Source organism: Cebus imitator, unplaced genomic scaffold (assembly GCF_001604975.1).
Source record: "Cebus imitator isolate Cc_AM_T3 unplaced genomic scaffold, Cebus_imitator-1.0 Scaffold42, whole genome shotgun sequence".
NCBI classification, from domain to species: Eukaryota; Metazoa; Chordata; class Mammalia; order Primates; family Cebidae; genus Cebus; species Cebus imitator.
The window spans coordinates 17,208,084-17,228,998 of record NW_016107357.1 but is presented as its reverse complement, the minus strand read 5'-3'; the positions used below and the strand labels follow the sequence as shown (position 1 = coordinate 17,228,998).

Here is a 20,915-nt window from a genome sequence, read left to right as displayed (position 1 = left end):
AAAAAAAAAAAAAAAAAAAAGATGGTGAAGGAGCTTGTCCTCCAAACATGGGCTCAAGGGGGCTGATTCTTTCCTTTACCTGTAGAGAAAAGTCTAGCGCCATGCACCTAAATGGGTCCAAAAGTCTTGCCTCTGAATGGAAACTGTTCAGGGCTAAGCATCAGTGTTTGAAAATAATGCCAAGTGTTAAGAGGCCCACTGCACTCAACCATGGCCCTGATATAAGCTCCTATGGAGCACAATCCAAGAATAAGAAACAAAAATTGTTTTAAAGTTGAGTTGTAAAAATGCAGCTTATTTGCATATTTGTCTACATCGGTGGCAAATAAACAATTACAATTTTATGATCCCAGCCGGAGTTAATTTTACTCTTTTTAATAAAGGAGAATTGTTAAACAAGTTTAATTTAACATAGAGTAAGGTAACCTGCATTCAAATCCCACACCTGCCACTTGACAGATGTGTGGTCTCAGCAGAGTTATTAATCTCTTTATTCCTCTGTTTCCTGATCTCTACACTGGGGACAATAAAAATATCTACCTTGTGAGGTTATCCTGAGGATAAAACAAAATAATCCACGTAAAACACTTGGCTCAGTACCTGGCACACTACGCATTTTCAATAATGTTAGTGATTATTATATAACTTTCACGTAAATAAATGCACAGATCTGAAATAATTTCTTTGGAAGACAGCTCAGGAAATGTGGCCACCCTAGTCCAGGTCACGTGACATCACTGGAAGTCCCACAGATCACCAGGCCACCTCAGTAACCTTCCTCGCCTGAAGAAAGGTTGGACTAGATCTGTGGTTCTCAAACTGTGCTCTTCCAATGAGTAAGAGAGATGGGATGAAGAACGGAAAGGGCGGTTCGACTGTTCTCTGCCTTGTCTGTTAAGTGATGTCTTACCTGGAAATTCTGCCACATTGAATTTCCAGGTAAGACATCACTTAACCGACAAAGATTCTGTGGCTGAAATCAATTTGGAAATCACTGGACCACACTGCCTCGGGTGTCCCCCAGCTGTTATATCCCATTATTCAGTGAAAACAATGAAATCTATAACAAGATAGAATGTTAGGCTTCACTGAAAAAGAAAAGCAGAGAAAGACCTGTGGGTGAATTGTTTATGATGTTCACTGAGAAACAGAAACGATTGTTCTGGGTTTTAAATATCTAGCAGATGTTTTTCTGTCTTTGGGTAGGGTCAACTAGGACACTTTCAAGTTTGTTTTTCTATCTGGAGAAAAGTCATTTAAAAATCCAACATTCCTTTTACACAGTCAAGTAAATATCTATCCATGTTTGTGAGTGGGTGAAATCTTTGTCTAGTTAGTGTCCAGGTCAAAGGTGTCTTGGTGCCCCGTCATCTACCTGTCTGCTGCTCAGTTCTAACTGTCTTGGAAAGTACAGGACATGGTCACCTGGACCTCCTTCCAGCAAGGCAGTCACTGTAGACCCTGCTCTCTGAGCTTTATTGAGTAGAAATGGATAAAGGGTAATAGATCTTAGGTTACACCCTTACTCTCTTTACAACACATCTGGAATAAAATGTGAGGTCACCAGCTTACCACCACCACACTCTTGGATGCGTCCAGCACATGGATTACAGGTGCACTGTATCTTGGAGCTATTTTAACTGCTGTGTGGGTTCTAAAAAGAGGGGTCAGAAAGAAAACACATCCATCAGCACTGACAGTTCCTGCACAACTCTTGTTCAGAGCCATTAGAGATAACATATTTCTACAGTGCTTTCCAGAGAAAGATTTCAAGTTGCTTACCTACAAATATTGAACTTCAAATTTTCCTTGTAAAACACAAATGACTTTTTCCCTACCCTAAGATGGGAAACTTGGCCCAGGCTCTGCAGAAGTCTGTGGCAGCATGAGGAAGACCTTGTCCTTCGCTCCATCAACAAGGGACTGAGCCTATGCATGACCTGGTGCTCATTAGCAGCCTGTGTGACCTAAAGGAGGTAACCAGTCCCAGGAAATCATACAGCTGTCATCAAGGTCAAGTTGAGTTCCCTCTTCCAAATGGGCTGGGATAGCAGCCAGGGCCCCTAAGGAACTGGGAACCAGGCAGAGGACACAGGACATGGCTGTCTAGCAGCTGCTCCCCTATTCATGGGAGACATCAACACTCCTTGGCCCCAATCCCAACTTGTACTCGCAGTATGGAACCCCAAATCCGCAATTCAACACAAAATAATACAGAGAGGCAAAAGCAAGAAAAATCTTTTATTTTTAATATTTAAGACTGGCTCAGCCCCAAATCCCTACTGCCAAACTTGCAAATGTTGGTATTAGGTAGAAACACCTTTTCATTCTTAAAACTACAGCTAGTGCTCAACTTATGACCACGATTGGTTCCGACAGACCGGTCGTAACACGATATGGTCGTAAGTTGAGTAGGCTATATGCACGCGGAGATGGTAGTGCTGCCGGAAGCTGGTCCGCACTGTCGTACGCCCAGCTGGGCAACGTTTGCGCTGCCAGACGCGGAGCAGTCGTGGCTAGCGATTGTGGTCGTAAAGTCTAATGGTCGTAAGTTGCATAGGTCGTAAGTCGATCGATACCTGTACCTAATTAACTGAAGTGGAAAACAAACTGCCCTCTGATTACTAGATGTTTATAGCAATAGGACAGACTATAGATCTGCCATTTCATGGTAGGACATAATGAATTAAAATGAAAACTGAAAATGTGTACAGTCTCCCTAACAGTGGTGAATCCGGAACCCTGGAGAGGGAGGAGAAGGGTAGACTGTCCACATCCTACTTCGAAGGGCGGCCAACAGCAGTCCCCACAAGATGGACAGTGCGTTCCGTCTTTTCTCCTCTCTCCTCCTCCCCAGAAGCAGCAGTACCCTTCCCTAAGTCAAGTGCTTTCATATTCTTCCCTTCAACAAAAATGTATGTTTGGAATATTATCTAGAATATGCTATTATATGAGAAAGAAACAAAGTAGCAGAATACCATGTTTAATGCAATTGCATTTTTAAAAAAACACCACCCTCAATCTTTTCCAAACAACCAACCAATCCTATATCTAAGTTTCTATATATTTAGAAAAAACACGGGGAGATACACATGAAAGTGTCCACACTGGTCATATGGGGGTTAGAGGTGAGGCTGAAGGTGGCAAGAGAGAGACTCAATTGTACTTTACATTCCTCTGAATTGTTTGACATGGTCTAGTAAACGTGGATTATTCAGGTAATTTTTAAAAGCCAAGAGACTATAATAGGTGTAATACATGTATGAGTGTGTTTTTAACGGGCTTCTCAAAGAAGGCTCTAAAAACTCCAGATAAGACCAGTAACACTTCACCTGTTCCATCTCCCTAACAGTATCTCCACTCATAAACAGGAAGCAAAGGACTACAAAGCCTTAAGCTATGAGAACTGAGCTGGAAGACCGGCATTCAGGGATAAGCCAATGAGTCAAGAGCCATCCTGGGAAGGCTGGGGTATGGAGTGGCGGGGGGCCGGACCATGGCCCTTGGGGCAGCTGAATGAACTCCATGGCCTCCTGAGACCCTCCTGTTTTATGCCTAGTGTGTGCTCAGGGAACAAACATTAGAAGATATCGTGGGTATTATGTGAGGAGAGGATATTTAAACAGTTGACAAAGCAGTTAGAGAAGACACAGCTTCTAGTTTCAAAACAACACAACTGAAACTAAGCTTGCTTCCTCATGTTCAGATGGTAAGCTCCTTGAGCACACAAATATGCCTCAATACAAATTCTGTGTAAAACATACACTCTTTAAGGAATAATTACTTCAAGCCTGATGACCATTACATGATCTTTCTCTTAAAGAGAACGTATACAATTTTAAATTTAAAGATCAACACAATTAATATTTATTAAGCACTCAAGGATTCCCACTCAATTCTGACCAATTCTCTCTTTGATGGTCATCTGGACAGGGGCACTGAGAAGAAACTGATGGATTCCACTGTTAGAAAATATACAAAAGCAAAGTGCTGCTTTCTAACATAAAAACTGACAAAGCTAGATGGCCAGAGGCACGAAATTTGCTTAGCCATTAAGAGTGCTTCTGGCTGCCATATAATTTGACTCCAATAATTGATTCTACTTTCTTCTAAGTTTCCACTCAAGCAAGCTTCTCCAGCTGTAAGACTTCTTTTTGAAGTCTAAAAAAATGCAAAATATCAGAATCTCTTCTCCCCTTCTTACACATAAAAAGTAAAAACCTAGAAACTGAGGCTGAATCTCAAATCCTGTCTCTGCTAAGTCACTCATGGACACTTAGGATTTAATTAGTCACCTCCCACACCTGTCAAACAGGTATAATGGTGTTAACCTCAGAAAATGTTTTTTAATACTATGAATAAGAACAGATATTCTATGCATTTATTTCATATTGTATACTATTACAGACTTAATTTATGGTCTTTTACACAAATACAGCATGGCCAGCACTTAAAATTTGGTGAGAAAAATGAGAGAAAGAAAAAACAGAGATGGGACAATTTAAGATAGAATCAGGAGTGAGATTAGCATATAAAATCCATTCCTGAAATCCTATACACTGGTCTAAACTCTCAGCTTCCCTGTGACCAATACAGAGAAGAAAATGAAATTACTTATAGGACTCAGTATCTTATTTCCTACAATTAAAAAAAAAACTCAGAAAATTAACTATAAGAAAATTGAGTTAATTTTCTTAACTAAGAAAATTACCTTTGAGTAATGTGACTTTCTGTTGAATTCTCCATGTATTTTTTTTTAAAGATATTTTGCAGTTGTTGGCTATAAATCAGTTAAAAATTGAAAGATGACTGCCAGATCTCAGGCCTTTGAAAAGTTCTGCGGCTAAAGGACCAGATTTCCATTAAAGTTTTTTCTAGTTTGTAAAACCAAAACCATCTATATTACAGATAGAAGAATATCCGATTTTCTATTCTCTCATAGCTACAGGTTAAAAAAGGACACTCAAAGCATATTTCCACCTATACTTAACCTCAAATCTATATAACTCTTTCAATTTCTCCAAATATCGATTCATCCACTAGACCAAGCTTGTCCAACATGCAGCCCAACACAAAGCATCCCAACACAAATTCGTAAACTTTCTTAAAACATTATGAGATTTTTTTGCAATTTTTTTTTTTGGTTCGTTAGTTATTCTTAGTGTTAGCATATTTTATGTGTCGCCCAAAACAATTCTTCTTCCAGTGTGGCCCAGGGAAACCAAAAGACTGGACACTCTTGCACCTGACAGCCTTAACCTTCGTTTTGAGTGTCTTGGGGGTACAGTTCTAGTTCTACTCAAGCTACTGTAAGCCACCTATGTCTGGGAAAGCCATAGGCTTATTTCCCCTCAGCAATGTTTTCATGAAAATGTGGAAATCCTGAGCTAATTAGCTACTGCTAAGTCCTCCACTGGTTTGTAGGAAATAATAGTAAGGGCTCTTAGATGGGCTTCTGAGACACTCCAACTCCTCAATGCTTTCTAGAAAAGGTGGCTCTCCTAGGAGATGATTTACTTATTCAGATGCAAGAGGCATTAACCATATATGAAGAGACTAATAAATCACACTTTATAAATTTAGAACTTTCATTATCCAAAGACAGCACTAAGACAGCAAAAGGCAAGCCAGATTGAAAAAAAAATCTATTTTTTCAATATATATATTTCTGATAAAAGAGGGCTTGTATATACTATAAAGAATGTGTACAAACCAGTAACAATAAGGCAGAATACCCAATTTTTAAAAAATACTTAAAAAGCATATCCAAATGGTCAATATACAAATGAAACTGTGCTCGACATCACTGATCAGCAGAGAAATGCAAACGGAAACGACAGCAAGGTATTACCACACCCATGACAACGGATACGACTGCAGAGGATGTGGAACTTTCAAAATGGCTGATGGGAGTGTAAACTGCTAGAGTGACTTTGGAAAACTCCGTGGCAATAGTTAATAAAGATGATCACAGGCATACCATATGGTCTGGCAATTCTGCTTCCAGGCAGAAATACACATACATGTGCACCAAAATTCATAAGAGTAAATGTTCATAGCAGCATTGTTTGTGATTGCCCTAAAGTGGAAAACTCCAAATGTCCACTAACAGTAGCAAAAGAAAATAAGTCACAGCACACTAGACAATGGAATACTACGTTTAAAAACAAAACAAAACACCCCTAACAACTATTGTAACAAAGCTGGACCTAAGAGACATGATGTGGGGCAAAAGAAGCCAGATCCAGGAGAATATATACAATATGACTCCATTTATATAAAGTTGAAATGCAGGCAAAACCAACCTATGGTGACAGAAGAAGGAACAGTGGTTACTTTTGTTGGAAAGGATGACTGGGTGGGGGAACCTGGTGAGGTTCCTAGGGTGCCATTAGTGTTCTATTTCTTGATCTGGAGGTGGTTACATGGGTGGGTTCCCTTTTGTAAAAACTTGTCAAGTTGTACATCTGTATGATTCGTGTACTTTTCTGTATAACTGCTAAACTTCTGTAAAAGCACTTACTTAAATAAGAGAGCTTGATAAAGCAAGACTTCAGGTCTCAGACCTCATCCACTGCCACTAATTAGAATGGAGTCAGAACTGGGGAATTCTACACTGAAGTTCCTGGAGGTTGCACAAGAATATTTTCCAAAGGCTGTTCCAGCACCACAGTGTAGAAGGGAATAGTTCCCGGAAGCAGAGCTACCTACTAGCTCTTATTTTCCAAGCAATTTCCGAGAAACTGCAACAGGCATAGACAAGAAGAGAACCAGAAGAGGCAGAGCTCATAGAGAAGCAAAGCACTGGAGAGTTGAAAGAAACCTTAGCAGGTCAGGGGACCCAGCTTCTACCTTTAGGCCAAACACATTCACAGTTTCCCAGACAATGAGAATAGGTATTTTGCAGTAACTGAAGAGATGTTGGTGATTTCCTATCTTGTCAATTCTAATTTGATATACCAGGCTATAACTGCTAAAAATCATTAACAGGGTAATACAGCCAATAACGCATCTTGAGAGGCTAGCCATGTTGCTTCTCAATGTTTTTTTTTTCTTTAATCTGGTAGGTCTTACATGGGAAATGATAAAATGGACTATTAGGTAAAGTTCCAATTTGCACAAGTAGCAAATTTCTGAGTGCAGCGTCCCACCATATAAAAAGGTTCTTATTTTGAAGCCAGCATCATATTTACATAACTCATAATGTATTTTAATTATGCTCATTCAAATATTTATTTATTCTACTTTACAACTGATATTAAAAAGTCTGTCATTCTGAAAACAGTCCATAGGTCCTCTTACCATTCTCTTCACTAAGCTTGTCATCAGTTACCCAAGACCATGATCAAAACCCATTATTAATGGTTGGCCATATCCCTTGAGACCAACTCTGCCATATTTCCTAGTACATAAGTCCTTTGTGGAAAAACCAATCCTAGTTTCTAATGTTAGCAATGATAATCAAACTATTGAATCCTTTAAGTATGAAGAAGAAGCTAATAGATACAAGACACATAATACTGTTTCTACTTATGAAGATGATCCATTCAAATTTTAAATAGTATGATGGTTAATTTCATGTATAAACTTGGCTAGGCCATGGTATACAGTTTTTGGCTAACCACAATCTAAATGTTACTGTGAAAATATTTTTTTTTAGATGTGATTAACATTTTAATCAGTAGACTTAGAGTAAAGCAGATTATCATCCACAATGTAGATGGACCTTGTCCAATCAGTTGAAGGCCTTTAAGAGACAAGACTAAGGTCCCTTGCTCACTTCCCACCCCTACAAGGAAGAAGAAATTCTACCTTCAGCCTGTCTTTAGACTCAAGAAATCAACTCTTACCTGTGTCTCCAGGCTGCAGATTTCAGACTTGCCAGCTTCCACCATCACAGGAGTTAATTATTTAAAATAAATCTCTCTCTCTACATATAAATACACCCTATTGATTCTGTTCCTCTGAACCACCCTATACAAATTGGCTTACTGTACAGTTGTTTCTAGTGCAAAAGGAACTCTGGTATACCTATAACCACACCTTTATTGCATTTCTGCATCAGAAAAATAAACTAGATGCTATGGGACCATTAAGTTCAATGTTCCAGCATGATAATGCTCCTGAGAAAGTGAACTGTGGTGGCATAAAAAGTCTAGTACCCACAGTTAGGGTATCACTTACCACATTTCACTATGATCATGATCCCAGGAAAAATCTGGTAAACAGAATAATTATCATGCGAACAAATTTGAACTTTCTCATTTTTACATTTTATACCTCTTAATGCTGCTAACCCAAAGGTTCCCAAAAAGCTCCCCTTTCAGAAACTCTACGAAGTGATCATTAGTTCATTCTTTCTAGACGGGTTTTCTGTCTCCAAACTACTACAAGGTTAGAGTTCCTTCAAAGGAACCTGTAATTATTCAACCAGACACCTGCTTCAAGACAGAGTGGGCAAAAGTTCAAGTAATGACTTTGTGCCAAAAACACAGCTTCTCCACTCAGTTTGATTTCAAGAGAAGAGTTCATTAGAATTCTCAGGATCTGAATCAGAAGTGAGAGCATTAAGAAAAAGATTATTGCATGCCAAAGAAATCCAAGAAAAAGCAAAGAATAGGAATTATAAAAAAGTTTTCTATAGCATGCTCTGTAAGTATTCTGGCTCTTGCCCAAGTGAAGACCAGAAAATTTTGTGTTTATATAACAAAAAGTCAATGTACTAAACATAAGGGAAAATCCAAAACAAAACAGGTTTAGCATTGTTTTTAAACACTGGCATTTAAGAGAATTTGAAGTGAGCACAAAGCTCATTAGTGTAACTTACCTTGAAGTGGTTGCTCCTCCAATCAACAATGGAATCTTTATAGCTAATCTCTCCATTTCCTTGGCAACAAAAATCATTTCATCCAGGGAAGGAGTGATAAGTCCTGACAGGCCAATTATATCTATTAAAAAAAAAAAAAAAAAAAAAAAAAAAAAAAAAAAAAAAAAAAAAAAAAAAAAAAAAGGACAGTGAGGAGAATAAAAGAAAAAGGAGAAAAATGAAGATCCATTTTTATAATAAAGACCAAAAGACTTAACATGAATTCCCGATTACAATTCTTTTTTTTTTAGATGGAGTCTCATTTGTTGCTCAGGCTGGAGTACAGTGGCGCGATCTCAGCTCACTGCAACCTCTGCCACCTGGGTTCAAGCAACTCTCCTGCTTCAGTCTCCTGAGTAGCTGGGATTACAGGTGCCCACCACCAAGCTTGGCTAATTTTTGCAGTTTTAGTAGAGCTGAGGTTTCACCATGTTGGCCAGGCTGGTCTCAAACTCCTGATCTCAAATGATCTGCCTGCCTCAGCCTCCCAGGGTTACAGGTATGAGCCACTGTGCCTATCCCCAATTTCTAATTCTAAGATATCTTTTCTGACTGGGGAATTTCAATTTATTGTTTGCTTCTGGTAGTAAATAAAATTTATAACTTAAGGTTGCAATAATTACTTGCCATAGTTTTTTTGGTAGTAAATAAGAAATCAACTTAAGGTTGTAATAATTACTTGCCAGTTTTAGGAAGCCATGCAATAGAAGATATCTTTAGCTCATGATTTCCCAGACTTGAATACATCACAGTGTTAAGAAGAAATACAAAAATGACTACACACAGAGAAAAAGAATCTCATACAACTGTTCTCCTATAAGAAGGTCTGTCCCCATCTCCAGTACTCGGTTCCATGGTTACTCACTCACCTCTCTCAGCCCCCATTAGGAATGGCAACAAAAGCAACCCCGTTTAGGAGCTGGCACTTGACTGTCTGTATGTCCCACAGATCCCTCTATTCACTAACAGACACCTGGGGGAATGACAGACACCTGGGGATATGACATTTAGAGAAATTCCCAAAGTACAGTTGCACAGTACCTGCTTTGTGGTCAAGAGCAGCTTTCAGTATCTTATCACATGGAGTCATGACTCCTAAATCAATAACTCTGAGGCACAGAAATGAGATATGGGAAAATTAATGAGAGCCCAGTAGAGACAAAACTGAAATAAACATTTTTATTTTGACCATTAAATACTGCTCTAATGTAAATGAGAATCAAGTTGAAATGCTCACTAAATATTGACGATTACCACCACAACTATCATTTATTCAGTACTTATTATGTATATGCCAGGCACCATGCTACGACTGCTTTTAAACAGCTTCACTGAGACATCATTCACATACCATACATTTCACCCATTTCATGTGTGCAATTCAGTGGTTTCTGGTATGTTATTTTTTTTAAACTGTGGTAAAATATATATAGTATATACTTTTCCATTTTAACCATTTTTCAACGTACAATCCAGTAGCATTAATTTCAGTTACACTGTCGTGCAACCATCACCACTATTTATGTCTGAAACTATTTTATCATCCAAAGCAGAAACATTGTCACCATTTAGCAATAACTACCCCTTTTTCTCTCCCACCCTCTCCACTCCATCCCCTGGTAACCTCTATTCTACTTTCTTTCTCTACGAATTTACCTAATCTAGATATTTCATATAAGTAGAACAATACAGTATTCATTCTTTTGTGTTTGGCTGACTTCATTAGCACATACCTTCAAAGTTCAACGATGTTTTGAGGCATGTCAGAAGTTCAGTTTTTTTAAGGCTGAAAAATACTCCACTGTATGGAGATACCATGTTTTGCTTATCCATTCATCTTTTGAAAGACACTGTGCTAAGCTTTTCACATAAGCAATCTCTTTTGTTTTTGAGACAGGGTCTCACTGTCACCCAGGCTAGAGTGCAGCGGCATGCTTACAGCTCACTGCAGCCTCAACCTCCTGCCTCAGCCTCCAGAGTAGCTGGGACTACAGGCATGCCCCACTAAATCTACAAAAATTTTTAAAGTTTTTGTAGATAGGGTTTCCCTATGTTGCCCAGGCTGGTCTCAAACTCCTGGGTTCAGGTGATCCTCCCCCCTGGGCTTCCCAAAGTGCTGGGATTACAGGTGTGAGCCACAGCGCCCAACCTGCATAAACGATCTTATTAAATCCTCCTAGTAACTCTATAATGAAAGCACTACTACGGGCCTCATTTTCATGAGAAGGGACCCAGAAAAATTAAGCAATCTGTCTAGTCATACAACTAATTAGAGGCAGAGTTAGAATCTGAATCAGTATCTCAAACCAAAATCCATTATTTTATCCATTTAGGCCAATAAAAAGGGCTGGGCAAGTTCCTCAATAAATATTTGTTGAACATGGAAGCCAGTGGGGAAGATCATCAGAAAGAGGTCAGGTCCTGCACATGAACAGCTGTCAGGGAAACCTGATTACTTAAGGCAAGAGAGGGAGAATGATTCAGGGAGCAGGTCACTGCCGGCAAGAGGGCAACACTCAAAGGAAAAGCTGACTCTAAATGGGCACACAGGAGAGACAGAGCAGGCCCTGGGACAGAGGAAGCCTGGAGCACACTCTCAGAGAACCAGATGGCGCCAGACAAATTTCAATTCATGGAGGAGAGAGCTTCCTAGAACTCAGAGGAAAAGGAATGGCTACCCTGGTAAATGTTCTATGAATTACCTATTTTAGAATTAATTATTTTATTATTTTATAGTTAGTACCCTTAATGTCATTTTGATAATTTAATCTTCTATTTGTTAAAAGATGTTGAAAAACTTATGGCATGCATTTTTACTTATTTCATTACATCAACAATTCTTAAAATTCAATAGGCAAAAACGTTTAAATAACAAGAACAAAGAATGCTTAAGAACTACGACACGACACACTGACTGGTCACAATGGGTGCTGAACACTGGGGCAGGAAGGGAACTGGCTTCTCACTATATGCCCTTTCAGACCACTGAATTTTTAGCTTGGACTCATATTACTTTTTTAAAAAGAAAAAAAAAAAAAAAAAAACTAGGACATATGGTATCTTCAGTAAAAATAAGACAACTTAAAATCAATGATAAGTATATTCAGCTTGGCTGGCACTAACCCGGTAGCAAAGACACACTGGAGGTGCTAATGATGCAGAACCACTGCAGGTTACAGCAGGAGCGAGATGGTGCCACACACTCCTTTTTTCCTTTTTAACATATTGAAGAAAGTCTAGTACCTGGATCTTTTATTAAACAATGACTAAGCATAGACTGTCACATATAAAACTAGGAAAAACTGCATACTGCTTTTAACTCAAGACAAAAAGGCAAAGCTGATTTCTTTTTTCAACACTGTATATGTTTTAAAATTCAACTAAAACTCATCAGTATGATGGCAAGAATCATCTTGCTCTTACTACTTATTCTTGTTTCAGCAGTGTTTCTCACAGGAATGTGTTACACGCATGCTTGCCACGTTTAAGGAAGAGCAAGGAGATTGTTGTGGCTGGAACATACATGGAGGAGGATAAAGTTGTGGGTGATGAATTCGAAGGAGGAAGGAAAGGCCAGAGCCTGGGTAGACTGCATCAGAATCATCTGGGGAGCTTTTTCCAAAATCAAACAACCAGAAGCCTGGACTCCATTTTCCAGAGATTGTGATTTAACTGGCCAGGGGTGGGGTCCAGGCAGCTTCCACTACACAAGGGCCCTACAGACCACTGCAAGGGCTCTGAGTTTTGCTGAGTGAGGGGAGAAGTCACTGGAGGGTTTCAACAGTGGAGTAGGAAATCTAACCTACATTTAACAGATTTACTTTGGACTGAACCAAGTCCAGGGTGGAAGCAGAGAGAATAGTTAGGCTGCTGCAAAAATCTAGACAAGAAGCAGTGTAGGTAGTGAGACATGGTCAGATCCTGGACATACCGTGAGAGCAGATCTGATGGGTTACATGCGGGTTATTTGGTGAGAGTAAGGATGACGCAAGAGTTTCGGCTTGAGCAGCAAGAAAAATGAAGTTGCTATTTATTCAAATGGGAGAGTTGGGAGGTGTTCACAAAATGGTGGCAATTAGTTCAGTTTTCAAAATATTAAATTTGAGATTTCTTTAGAGATCCAAATGGAGGTCTCAGGGAGTCAACTGGATATGTAAGTCTACGTTTGGGGGAGAGATCCACACTGGGGATACAACTGGGGACTTGTCGGTGTATCAGATGACACTGAAGTCACAAAACAAATGAGAAGACTTCAGCCCACCCTAGGCCTTCCTCCTCCCCGTGTCTTCCTGTCCCAGCAGCACCAGCACTACCTGAGAGCTTGTTGGGAGTGCACAGCCTCCAGTCCAGACCTACCCTAATCAGAATCTGACTTTTAACAAAACCCCAGGTGGCAAGAAGGCACATTATAGTTTGAGGAACACAAACCTAGACAGTGAAGACAGAGAAGAGGTCCACGGGCTGAGTCCCAGAACATGTCTGTGTTTAAAGACCACTCCCAGAAGGAGAAATCAGCAGGAGAGCATCACAACCACTGATCTGTGTGGTAAGAAGACAACCAAGAACGCTGATCCAGGGGCCTGAGTGACAAATTCCATTTCCAGCTTATTGACCTGCCTTTCATCTTGCTGGGGAAACGGTCAAATGTACTACTGACTAGAGGAGCACTTCCCACTTTGTCCACACATAGAAAACGACACTTATGGCACTGGGATGCACAGAGGAAGCTGTTCACAGCCCTGGGCAGCCAATCTAAGACGGAGGCCCCGCTCTACTCTCCAGCAGGAAGGAGAATGGGTTTCCTGTCACATCTGCGCTGAGAAACTGTTGGCAAGCTCTGAATGAGAATATGGTGTGGCAAGTACTACAATGGAAGCATTTACAATGTACTATATATGGGAGGCCCAAAATGGATGACAATTAGAAGCATCCTAGGGGGAAGCCTGAAATGAATTTTTTTTTTTTTTTTTTGAGACAGTCTTGCTTTGTCGCCAGTCACTAGGCTAGAGTGCAGTGGCGCGATCTCAGCTCACTGCAATCTTCACCTCCTGGGTTCAGGCAATTCTCCTGCCTCAGCCTCCCGAGTAGCTGGGACTACAGGCATGCACCACCACGCCCACCTAATTTTTGTACTTTTTAGTAGAGACGGGGTTTCACCCTGTTGGCCAGGATGGTTTCGATCTTTTGACCTCGTGATCCACCCGCCTCGGCCTCCCAAAGTGCTGGGATTACAAGCATAAGCCACTGCGCCCAGCCTGAAATGAATTTTGAAAAATTAAGTGGGTATTAGCTGAAGGAAACAGGGAAGTCTAGGCAGAGACCAGCACTATGAAGGCCCAGAGTCCTGATCCAGCTAGAATCCCAGGGTATGTGAAGTCGGAGAAGAGGGTACGGGTCAGATCCAGGCCTGCCCTCTGCGCCTGCTACCATTCTGCCCACCTTCCCGCTCCTTCCCTCTCACCTCTACCGCAACCTCCTGTTTCACCCCTACACATAACCCCATCTTCCTTGACTCTCCCTCAGTTTCCTTTTGCCACTTTGAGCCATACCCTATGTCTGTAGGCCTCTCCCTGTAATATTTTGTCACATGGGAGGCTAAAGAGAACAAAAATGAATGTTACAGAAGATGCTGATTTTACAGTATTTGTTTTAAAGTGCTTAGAACAGAGGTTGGGTATGGTGGCTCATGCCTGTAATTCCAGGGCTTTAAGAGGCCAAGGCAGGAGGATCACTTAAGACCAGGGGTTTGAGTCCAGCCTGGGCAACATTAGCAAGACCTTGTCTCTACAAAAAAAAAAAAAAAAAACTTTTTTTAAGTGCTTAGAATAAAGCTATGAGAGGAAACATTTAATCTGGACTACTAATCCAGAAAAAAAAAAAAGTTGCACTGAATGCAACTTTTTAGCAAAGGCATCTGATACTACTTAAGAATAGTATTAGATCTTTAAAAAAAAGAATACATAGAATTTCAAAAATAAACTGTAATATGAGATAAAAAGTCCTTTTCCTCTCCAGAATAAATTTTAAAAAGAAAATAAAACTTTTTATTAAAAATAAATAAAATAAAATATAATAAATAAAATAAATAAAAATAATCTGTATTCTTTTAAGGTGACTGATACTTGCTGTCATTTTACCCTTTATTTCTCAGTTAACTAAGGTGGCAGCCTATCTGCTGCTCCTGCAATTCACAGATGCTACCACTAGATGGCATGTGTTTCCATCCAGTCTACAGTCCCCAGCCAAGGTTTCCAACCTGTACCTAAGCAGTACCAATAGGGTCTGTTGCCATTTTTAACACATTTTAAAAAAATAAACAAAACAAACTCTTGGTCTCCCCTTCAAAAAATGTATCAAAAGCCCCTAACTAATTATCAGTGAGCATGTAAAGTGCTCAGGAGAGACTGGATTACTACATCCTTGACAGAGACACAGTCATGTTCCCCACTCAGCTGAACGTTCCAACGTTAGACAGTTCTGAGTTATTTTCATGCTTAGCCATATACTGCTGTTTTACTCATACTAGTTATATTAAGAACCACTGGTTATCAGACCCATGTTTAAAAATATTAGACATATGATGTACAACTTTAAAATTTATCTTGAAACAGCATGTTTTTCTATGTAATTAAACTGTGGATTATCTATTAAATGGAAAATGTCCTCTTTTATCTTTTCCTAGTTATTATTACAGAGTATATCTAAAATTAACCTCAATGGAATAAATCAAAAATATTTCCAAATATTCTATATTATTTCTTGGGGGGAATTCAGATGATAGACATAACTCAGACTAATGCTAGACAGGTTCAACTCTAGACCATTACAACAAAGCAAGTAACTCAATAAAGTGAGTCACATGAATTTTTTGGTTTCTCAATGCATATAAGTTGTTCACACTACACCGTACTCTATTATGTGCAAGGTTCTGCATATAAGTTGTTCACACTATACCGTTCTCTATTATGTGCAAGGTTCTTTGAACTGGCTGCACCATAGGCCATACCCTAAGTCAAGCCCTGGCAACCCCCATGACTCGCACGTACACCCCTGGATGGTCTCCCAGAGCCAGAAAGTCTGAAGAATAGCTAGCTCCTACAAAGCCCAATTAACCAACCTTGGGACATTCCACCATTGTTCCGGCTTAACTGATAAGCCAACCTTGTGACACTGGACCTTGTGACACCTTCCCAGCGACACCCCCACCTACCCAGCTTGCAAAACCACCCTGAACTATAACTTCTGCAACTTTCCACTGCCTACCCCAAACCAATAAAATCAACTATCCCACCGCCCTCCACTGACTGGGTCTTTTCAGATTCAGTCCACTCGCACCAAGGTGAATAAACAGCCTTGTTGCTCACATAAAGCCTGTTTCGGTGGTCTCTTTTTTCAGAACATGCTTAACATTACGTGTGCAATAGTATTACATCTAAAAGAACAATGTATATATACCTTAATTTAAAACATTTATTGCTAAAAAAGACACTAACTATCATTTAAGTCTTCAGTGAGTTGTAATCTTTTTGCTGGTAGAGGGTCTTGACTTGATGCTCATGGCCACTGACTGATTAGAGTGGTGGTTGCAGAAGTCTGGGGTGGCTGTGACAATTTCTCAAAATAAGACAACAGTGAATTTTGCCGCACCAGTTGACTCTGACTTTCACAAAAGATTTCTCTGTAGCAGCGATACTGTTTGACAGCATTTTACTAACAGAACCTCTTTCAAAATTATAGCCAATCATCTCAAACCTTACCACTGCTCTATCATCTAAGTTTACATAATATTCTAAATCCTCTATTGTCATTTCAACACTGTTCATAGCATCTTCACCAAGAGTAGATTCCATCTCAAGAAACTACTTTCTCTGCTCAGCCTTGCTGAGCCATAAGGATAATACATCTGTTGAAGTTGTATTACGAGACTGTAACAATTCATTCCCATCTTCAGGTTCCATTTTTAATTCGAGTTTACTGTTGCTATTTTTACCACATCTGCAGTTACTTCCTCCACTGAAGTCTTGAATCCCTCAACATCATCTATGAGGGTTGGAATCAACTTCTTCCAAGCTCCTGTTAATGTTGATATTTTGACCTCCTCCCATGAATTACAAATGGTCTGAATGGCATCTAGAATGGTGAATCCTTTACAGAAGGTTTTTTATTTATTTTGCCCAGATCCATCACTATCTGTGGCAGCTACAGCCTTACAAAATGTAATAAGACTTGAAAGTCAAAATTCCTCCTTGATCCACAGGCTGCAGAATGGATGTTGTGTTAGAAGGCAAGAAAACAATATTCATCTCTTTGTACATCTCCATCAATTCTTGTCACCAGGTGCACTGCCAATGAGGAGTAATATTTGAAAGGAATCTTTTTTTATTGAGCAGCAGGTCTTAACGGTAGACTTAAAATATTCAGTAAACCATGCTGTAAACAGAGGTGCTCTCATCCAGGCTTTGTTATTCCATCGACAGAGCACAGACAGAGGAGATTTAACATAATTCTTAAAGCCCTAGAATTTTCAGAATGGCAAATCAGCACTGGCTTCAACTGATAGTCACCATCTGTGTTAGCTCCTCACAAGAGAGTCAGCCTGTCCTTTGAAGTTTTGAAGCCAGGCCTTCACTTCTCCCCTCTAGCTATGAAAGTCCTTATGGCACTTACATCCAATAGAAGGCCACTTCATCTACATTGAACACCTACTGTTGAGTGCAGCCACCTTCCTCAGTGATCGCAGCTAGATCTGGATAACTTGCTGCAGCTTCTCCACCAACACTGGAACTTCATCTTGTACTGCTATGTTAGGAGACGGCTTCTTTCCTTGAACCTCAGGAATCAACCTCTACTGGCTTCAAACTTTTCTTCTGCAGCTTCTTCACCTCTCTCAGGCTTCACAGAATTGAAGAAGAGCTCTCTTCAATTTGGTATCCCTGTGGCAGCACCAAACTGCTCTAGGTGAGACTCTAGCTTAAGGGAATATTGTGGCTGGTTTAATCTTCTATCCAGACCACTCAAACTTTCCTCCAATCAGCAATAAGCCTGTTTTGCTTTCCTGTCATTTGTGTATTCTCACTGGAGGAGCATTTTTCATTTCCTTTAAGAACTTTTCTTTTGCATTAACTGTGCTATTTAGTTCTATGCAAATCCTCAAATTTGCGATTCTATTGCATCATATCTTCCCCATTTAAAAAATATATTTTGTCTCTAAACAGAACTGTCCCTTTTAGCCCTCTTTATTTGTTTTATCCCTACAAAGAAAAGAACACTGTTACCATTTTGTGAGATTCACTACAACAATGATAAAAAGCCATGAAAGAGAAGGATTAGACACAGAATAGTTTGCTGGACTCACTCACTAGACTGGGTAATTCCTTCAAGTATACTAGCGTGGTACTGACAGTAAAAGTACACATTACTCCATAAGGCAATCTTCAGGGACACCTGTCTACTAGCTGACACCGTAAAATTAAGCTCACCAATGGAAGAGTCTATGTGTGACCATACACAAACCAAAGGGGTATTTGACATGAAGTCTGTACGTTCACTTGTTTTTGTAAAATAAAAGTAACGTTTCATCTAAAGGTGTTTCTCCTGTTAGACTTATTAGCAAAGATAAGCAAACCGTCAATGCACAACACATCGGAACTGGATGTGTTGCAGGAAAGCCTCAGGCTTAGTAAGCAGTCTTCACAACTGTTGACATTTGATTCCAGTAGCACCCTGGAGAAATGCCACAATGTTCCTCGGCTTCTTAAAATGTCTTTACTGGAGAACTAAACATTGCTTGTATGATACTCTTAGCTAAGTATCCATTGACCGAAATAAATAATGATAAAACACATGACAATGATATCTCAAGAATCACTTTTAGGAAGTTTACCTACAAGTCACCTTCTTTCATGGTTCTTGTCCCATTATTAAAGCTGAACATGTACCTGGCTATTTAGCCTGAGAAATGGTAAACTTTTTCAAGGAGAAAAGTCAACTAAATCATTTTAGTGTCTCTAGTATAATGCCTGGTATGTAGTAGGTGAGCTATAAACAATTATTAACTGAAGTGAATTTTCACTGATGGTGATGAACGCAAACAGAAATCAACAACCTCATGTTTGCAAAGGTTAAGCCAATAGCAGAAATGCTTTGTACACTTCAGGAAGCCAACACCTTATCTAAATATTTATTATATAGGTAAAATTTCATCACAACTACCTGTCTCCAATAAATTTATCTTTTTAAAAAATAATACAGACATGGATAGAAATAGTATTCCTCGTTTCTAGGACTAGGAGAGAATGCTGTCTTTAGAGAGCAAGTGAACAGGTATATGGAAGTACTTGTGAAGACAGTCAGAGGGAAAAATTGCCTTCCTGACACTGCTCCTCTGTCTCCAGCCTTCCTGAAAGGTTCTTAGCTGCATTTAATTAGCCTAGAAGGCAGAGATGGATACCAATGTTGACAGCAGGGAGAGAGCTTAGAGGATAATTGTTACTTGACAGCAAAGAAGAAAACTCAGGGGCACAGGGATAGCTCCAGTCAATTTTCTTCTCTGTCTAGAGAAAACAGCACATTAGAAAGAAGTCCAAGACTCAAAAGGACTGTTGGCCAGACATGGATAGGGAAGGCATTATTTCTATTAGGGCTTTTAATTACAAAGAATATGTTCAAATCTAAGCTAAACATATACTTACTATAGGTCATCAGCTCTCACATGGAAATGACTTGGTTATGAGTATTTACTAATTATAATGAGATATATCAGAAAGGGGCTTTATTTGTATAAAACATTCCAAAATCTAGCTTAATCATCACCAAGAACACAGGATCCTGGTTCTAAGCAAAGTCAATTGAGACTTGTACAGATAAGGTCTTCCTGGAAAACTCCATTTAGCCAAGTTCTCATAAGATCTCAGTTCTAAAATCTGAGTTTATTGAAAGGAAAAAGAGGATATGATGAACACCACTGGCCATAGGAAGGAACCTGATATTCCAGCCATTAGCACCTCTGTCCCAATATCCAACCCCAGGAATCCTCTGGGCTGTTTTGATCCCACTGGAATAGCTTTTACTATTCTTTATGTCCTTATTGAGCACAGATAATTACTAACTTAATCTGAAATGCTGTGTTCACTGTAGAAAATTCAAAAAGTAAGCAAACAGTAAGCAAAAAGAAATTAAAAATAACCTCTAACATCCACTGCCATGCCCCACTCTTCCCACCCATTAAAGAATTACTCTGTTAAAAAGCTTTCATTTTTAAATGGAAAAGTGGTTGAAAGAGGTGAGGTCCTAACTTACCGGAAATTATTGCAGCCAAGGACTACTCCAACTATGTTCTTGCCAATGTCGTGCACATCGCCTTTAACAGTGGCCAACACGATGGTGCCCTGGTAAGGGTCCTGGAAAACAAGCCAAGCAGCTCAGCAAGGTGGGGTGGTTCAGCACCGATCACCTAGTTCTCCAGAGCCAGGCACAGGCCAGCACAGCAAGCAATTCAATATGACCAAGACCACCTCAAAGACAGACCTGGAAACCAAAGCCCAAGCAGTCCAAAGGAGGCCCACCTAATGTGCCCGCCCAAGGGGCTTCCACCAAGATTGGGGGTCCCATCCTTTCAAAGAACAGTTGGTATTCACACACAAAACAGCCCCACAGCTGAAGACCACATCCTTAACTTTGGTTGGGGGGAACCTATTTGACACATGTCTACTGTTAGCAATTAAGGGAGAGGCCAGGGAGAGGAAGAGGAACAGGTTAACTGTGTATGTTCCACTGGAATCTGAAAAACCTCCACAACAGCCCAGGCAGGGGGCACGTGAGCATCTTTCCTCAGCACTGTTGTTCTGTGCACAGCCGGCATCCCCACTACTCCCCACAAAGAGAAAAGAAGCAAACAAAACAAGAAGGATTTTTATAAACTCTGTGTCTGAGCCATTCACAAACACAGATCAGTTTAAAAATTTGAAATCCTAGGGACCAAAGCTGCCTGAGCTTCACAGGGAGCTAAACAAGGTCAAAAAGCTTAATGATTTACTCTGGTGGTGCGGCC

The 20,915-nt window shown here is 39.9% G+C and overlaps 1 protein-coding gene across 4 annotated transcripts in view; it reads right to left on the bottom strand.

Annotated features, from left to right (window-relative positions):
- MTR (5-methyltetrahydrofolate-homocysteine methyltransferase) overlaps positions 1-20,915 on the bottom strand; it is a 110,600-nt gene that overhangs the window by 17,399 nt on the left and 72,286 nt on the right. For all 4 annotated transcript variants that reach the window (XM_017526610.2, XM_017526611.2, XM_017526612.2 and 1 more), the window contains 4 exons: positions 20,165-20,265; positions 9,908-9,975; positions 8,828-8,948; positions 1,573-1,654 (listed from right to left, as the gene is read on the bottom strand). In XM_017526610.2, the coding sequence (XP_017382099.1) occupies positions 1,573-1,654; positions 8,828-8,948; positions 9,908-9,975; positions 20,165-20,265 (372 nt within the window). The remainder of the gene's footprint in view (positions 1-1,572; positions 1,655-8,827; positions 8,949-9,907; positions 9,976-20,164; positions 20,266-20,915) is intronic.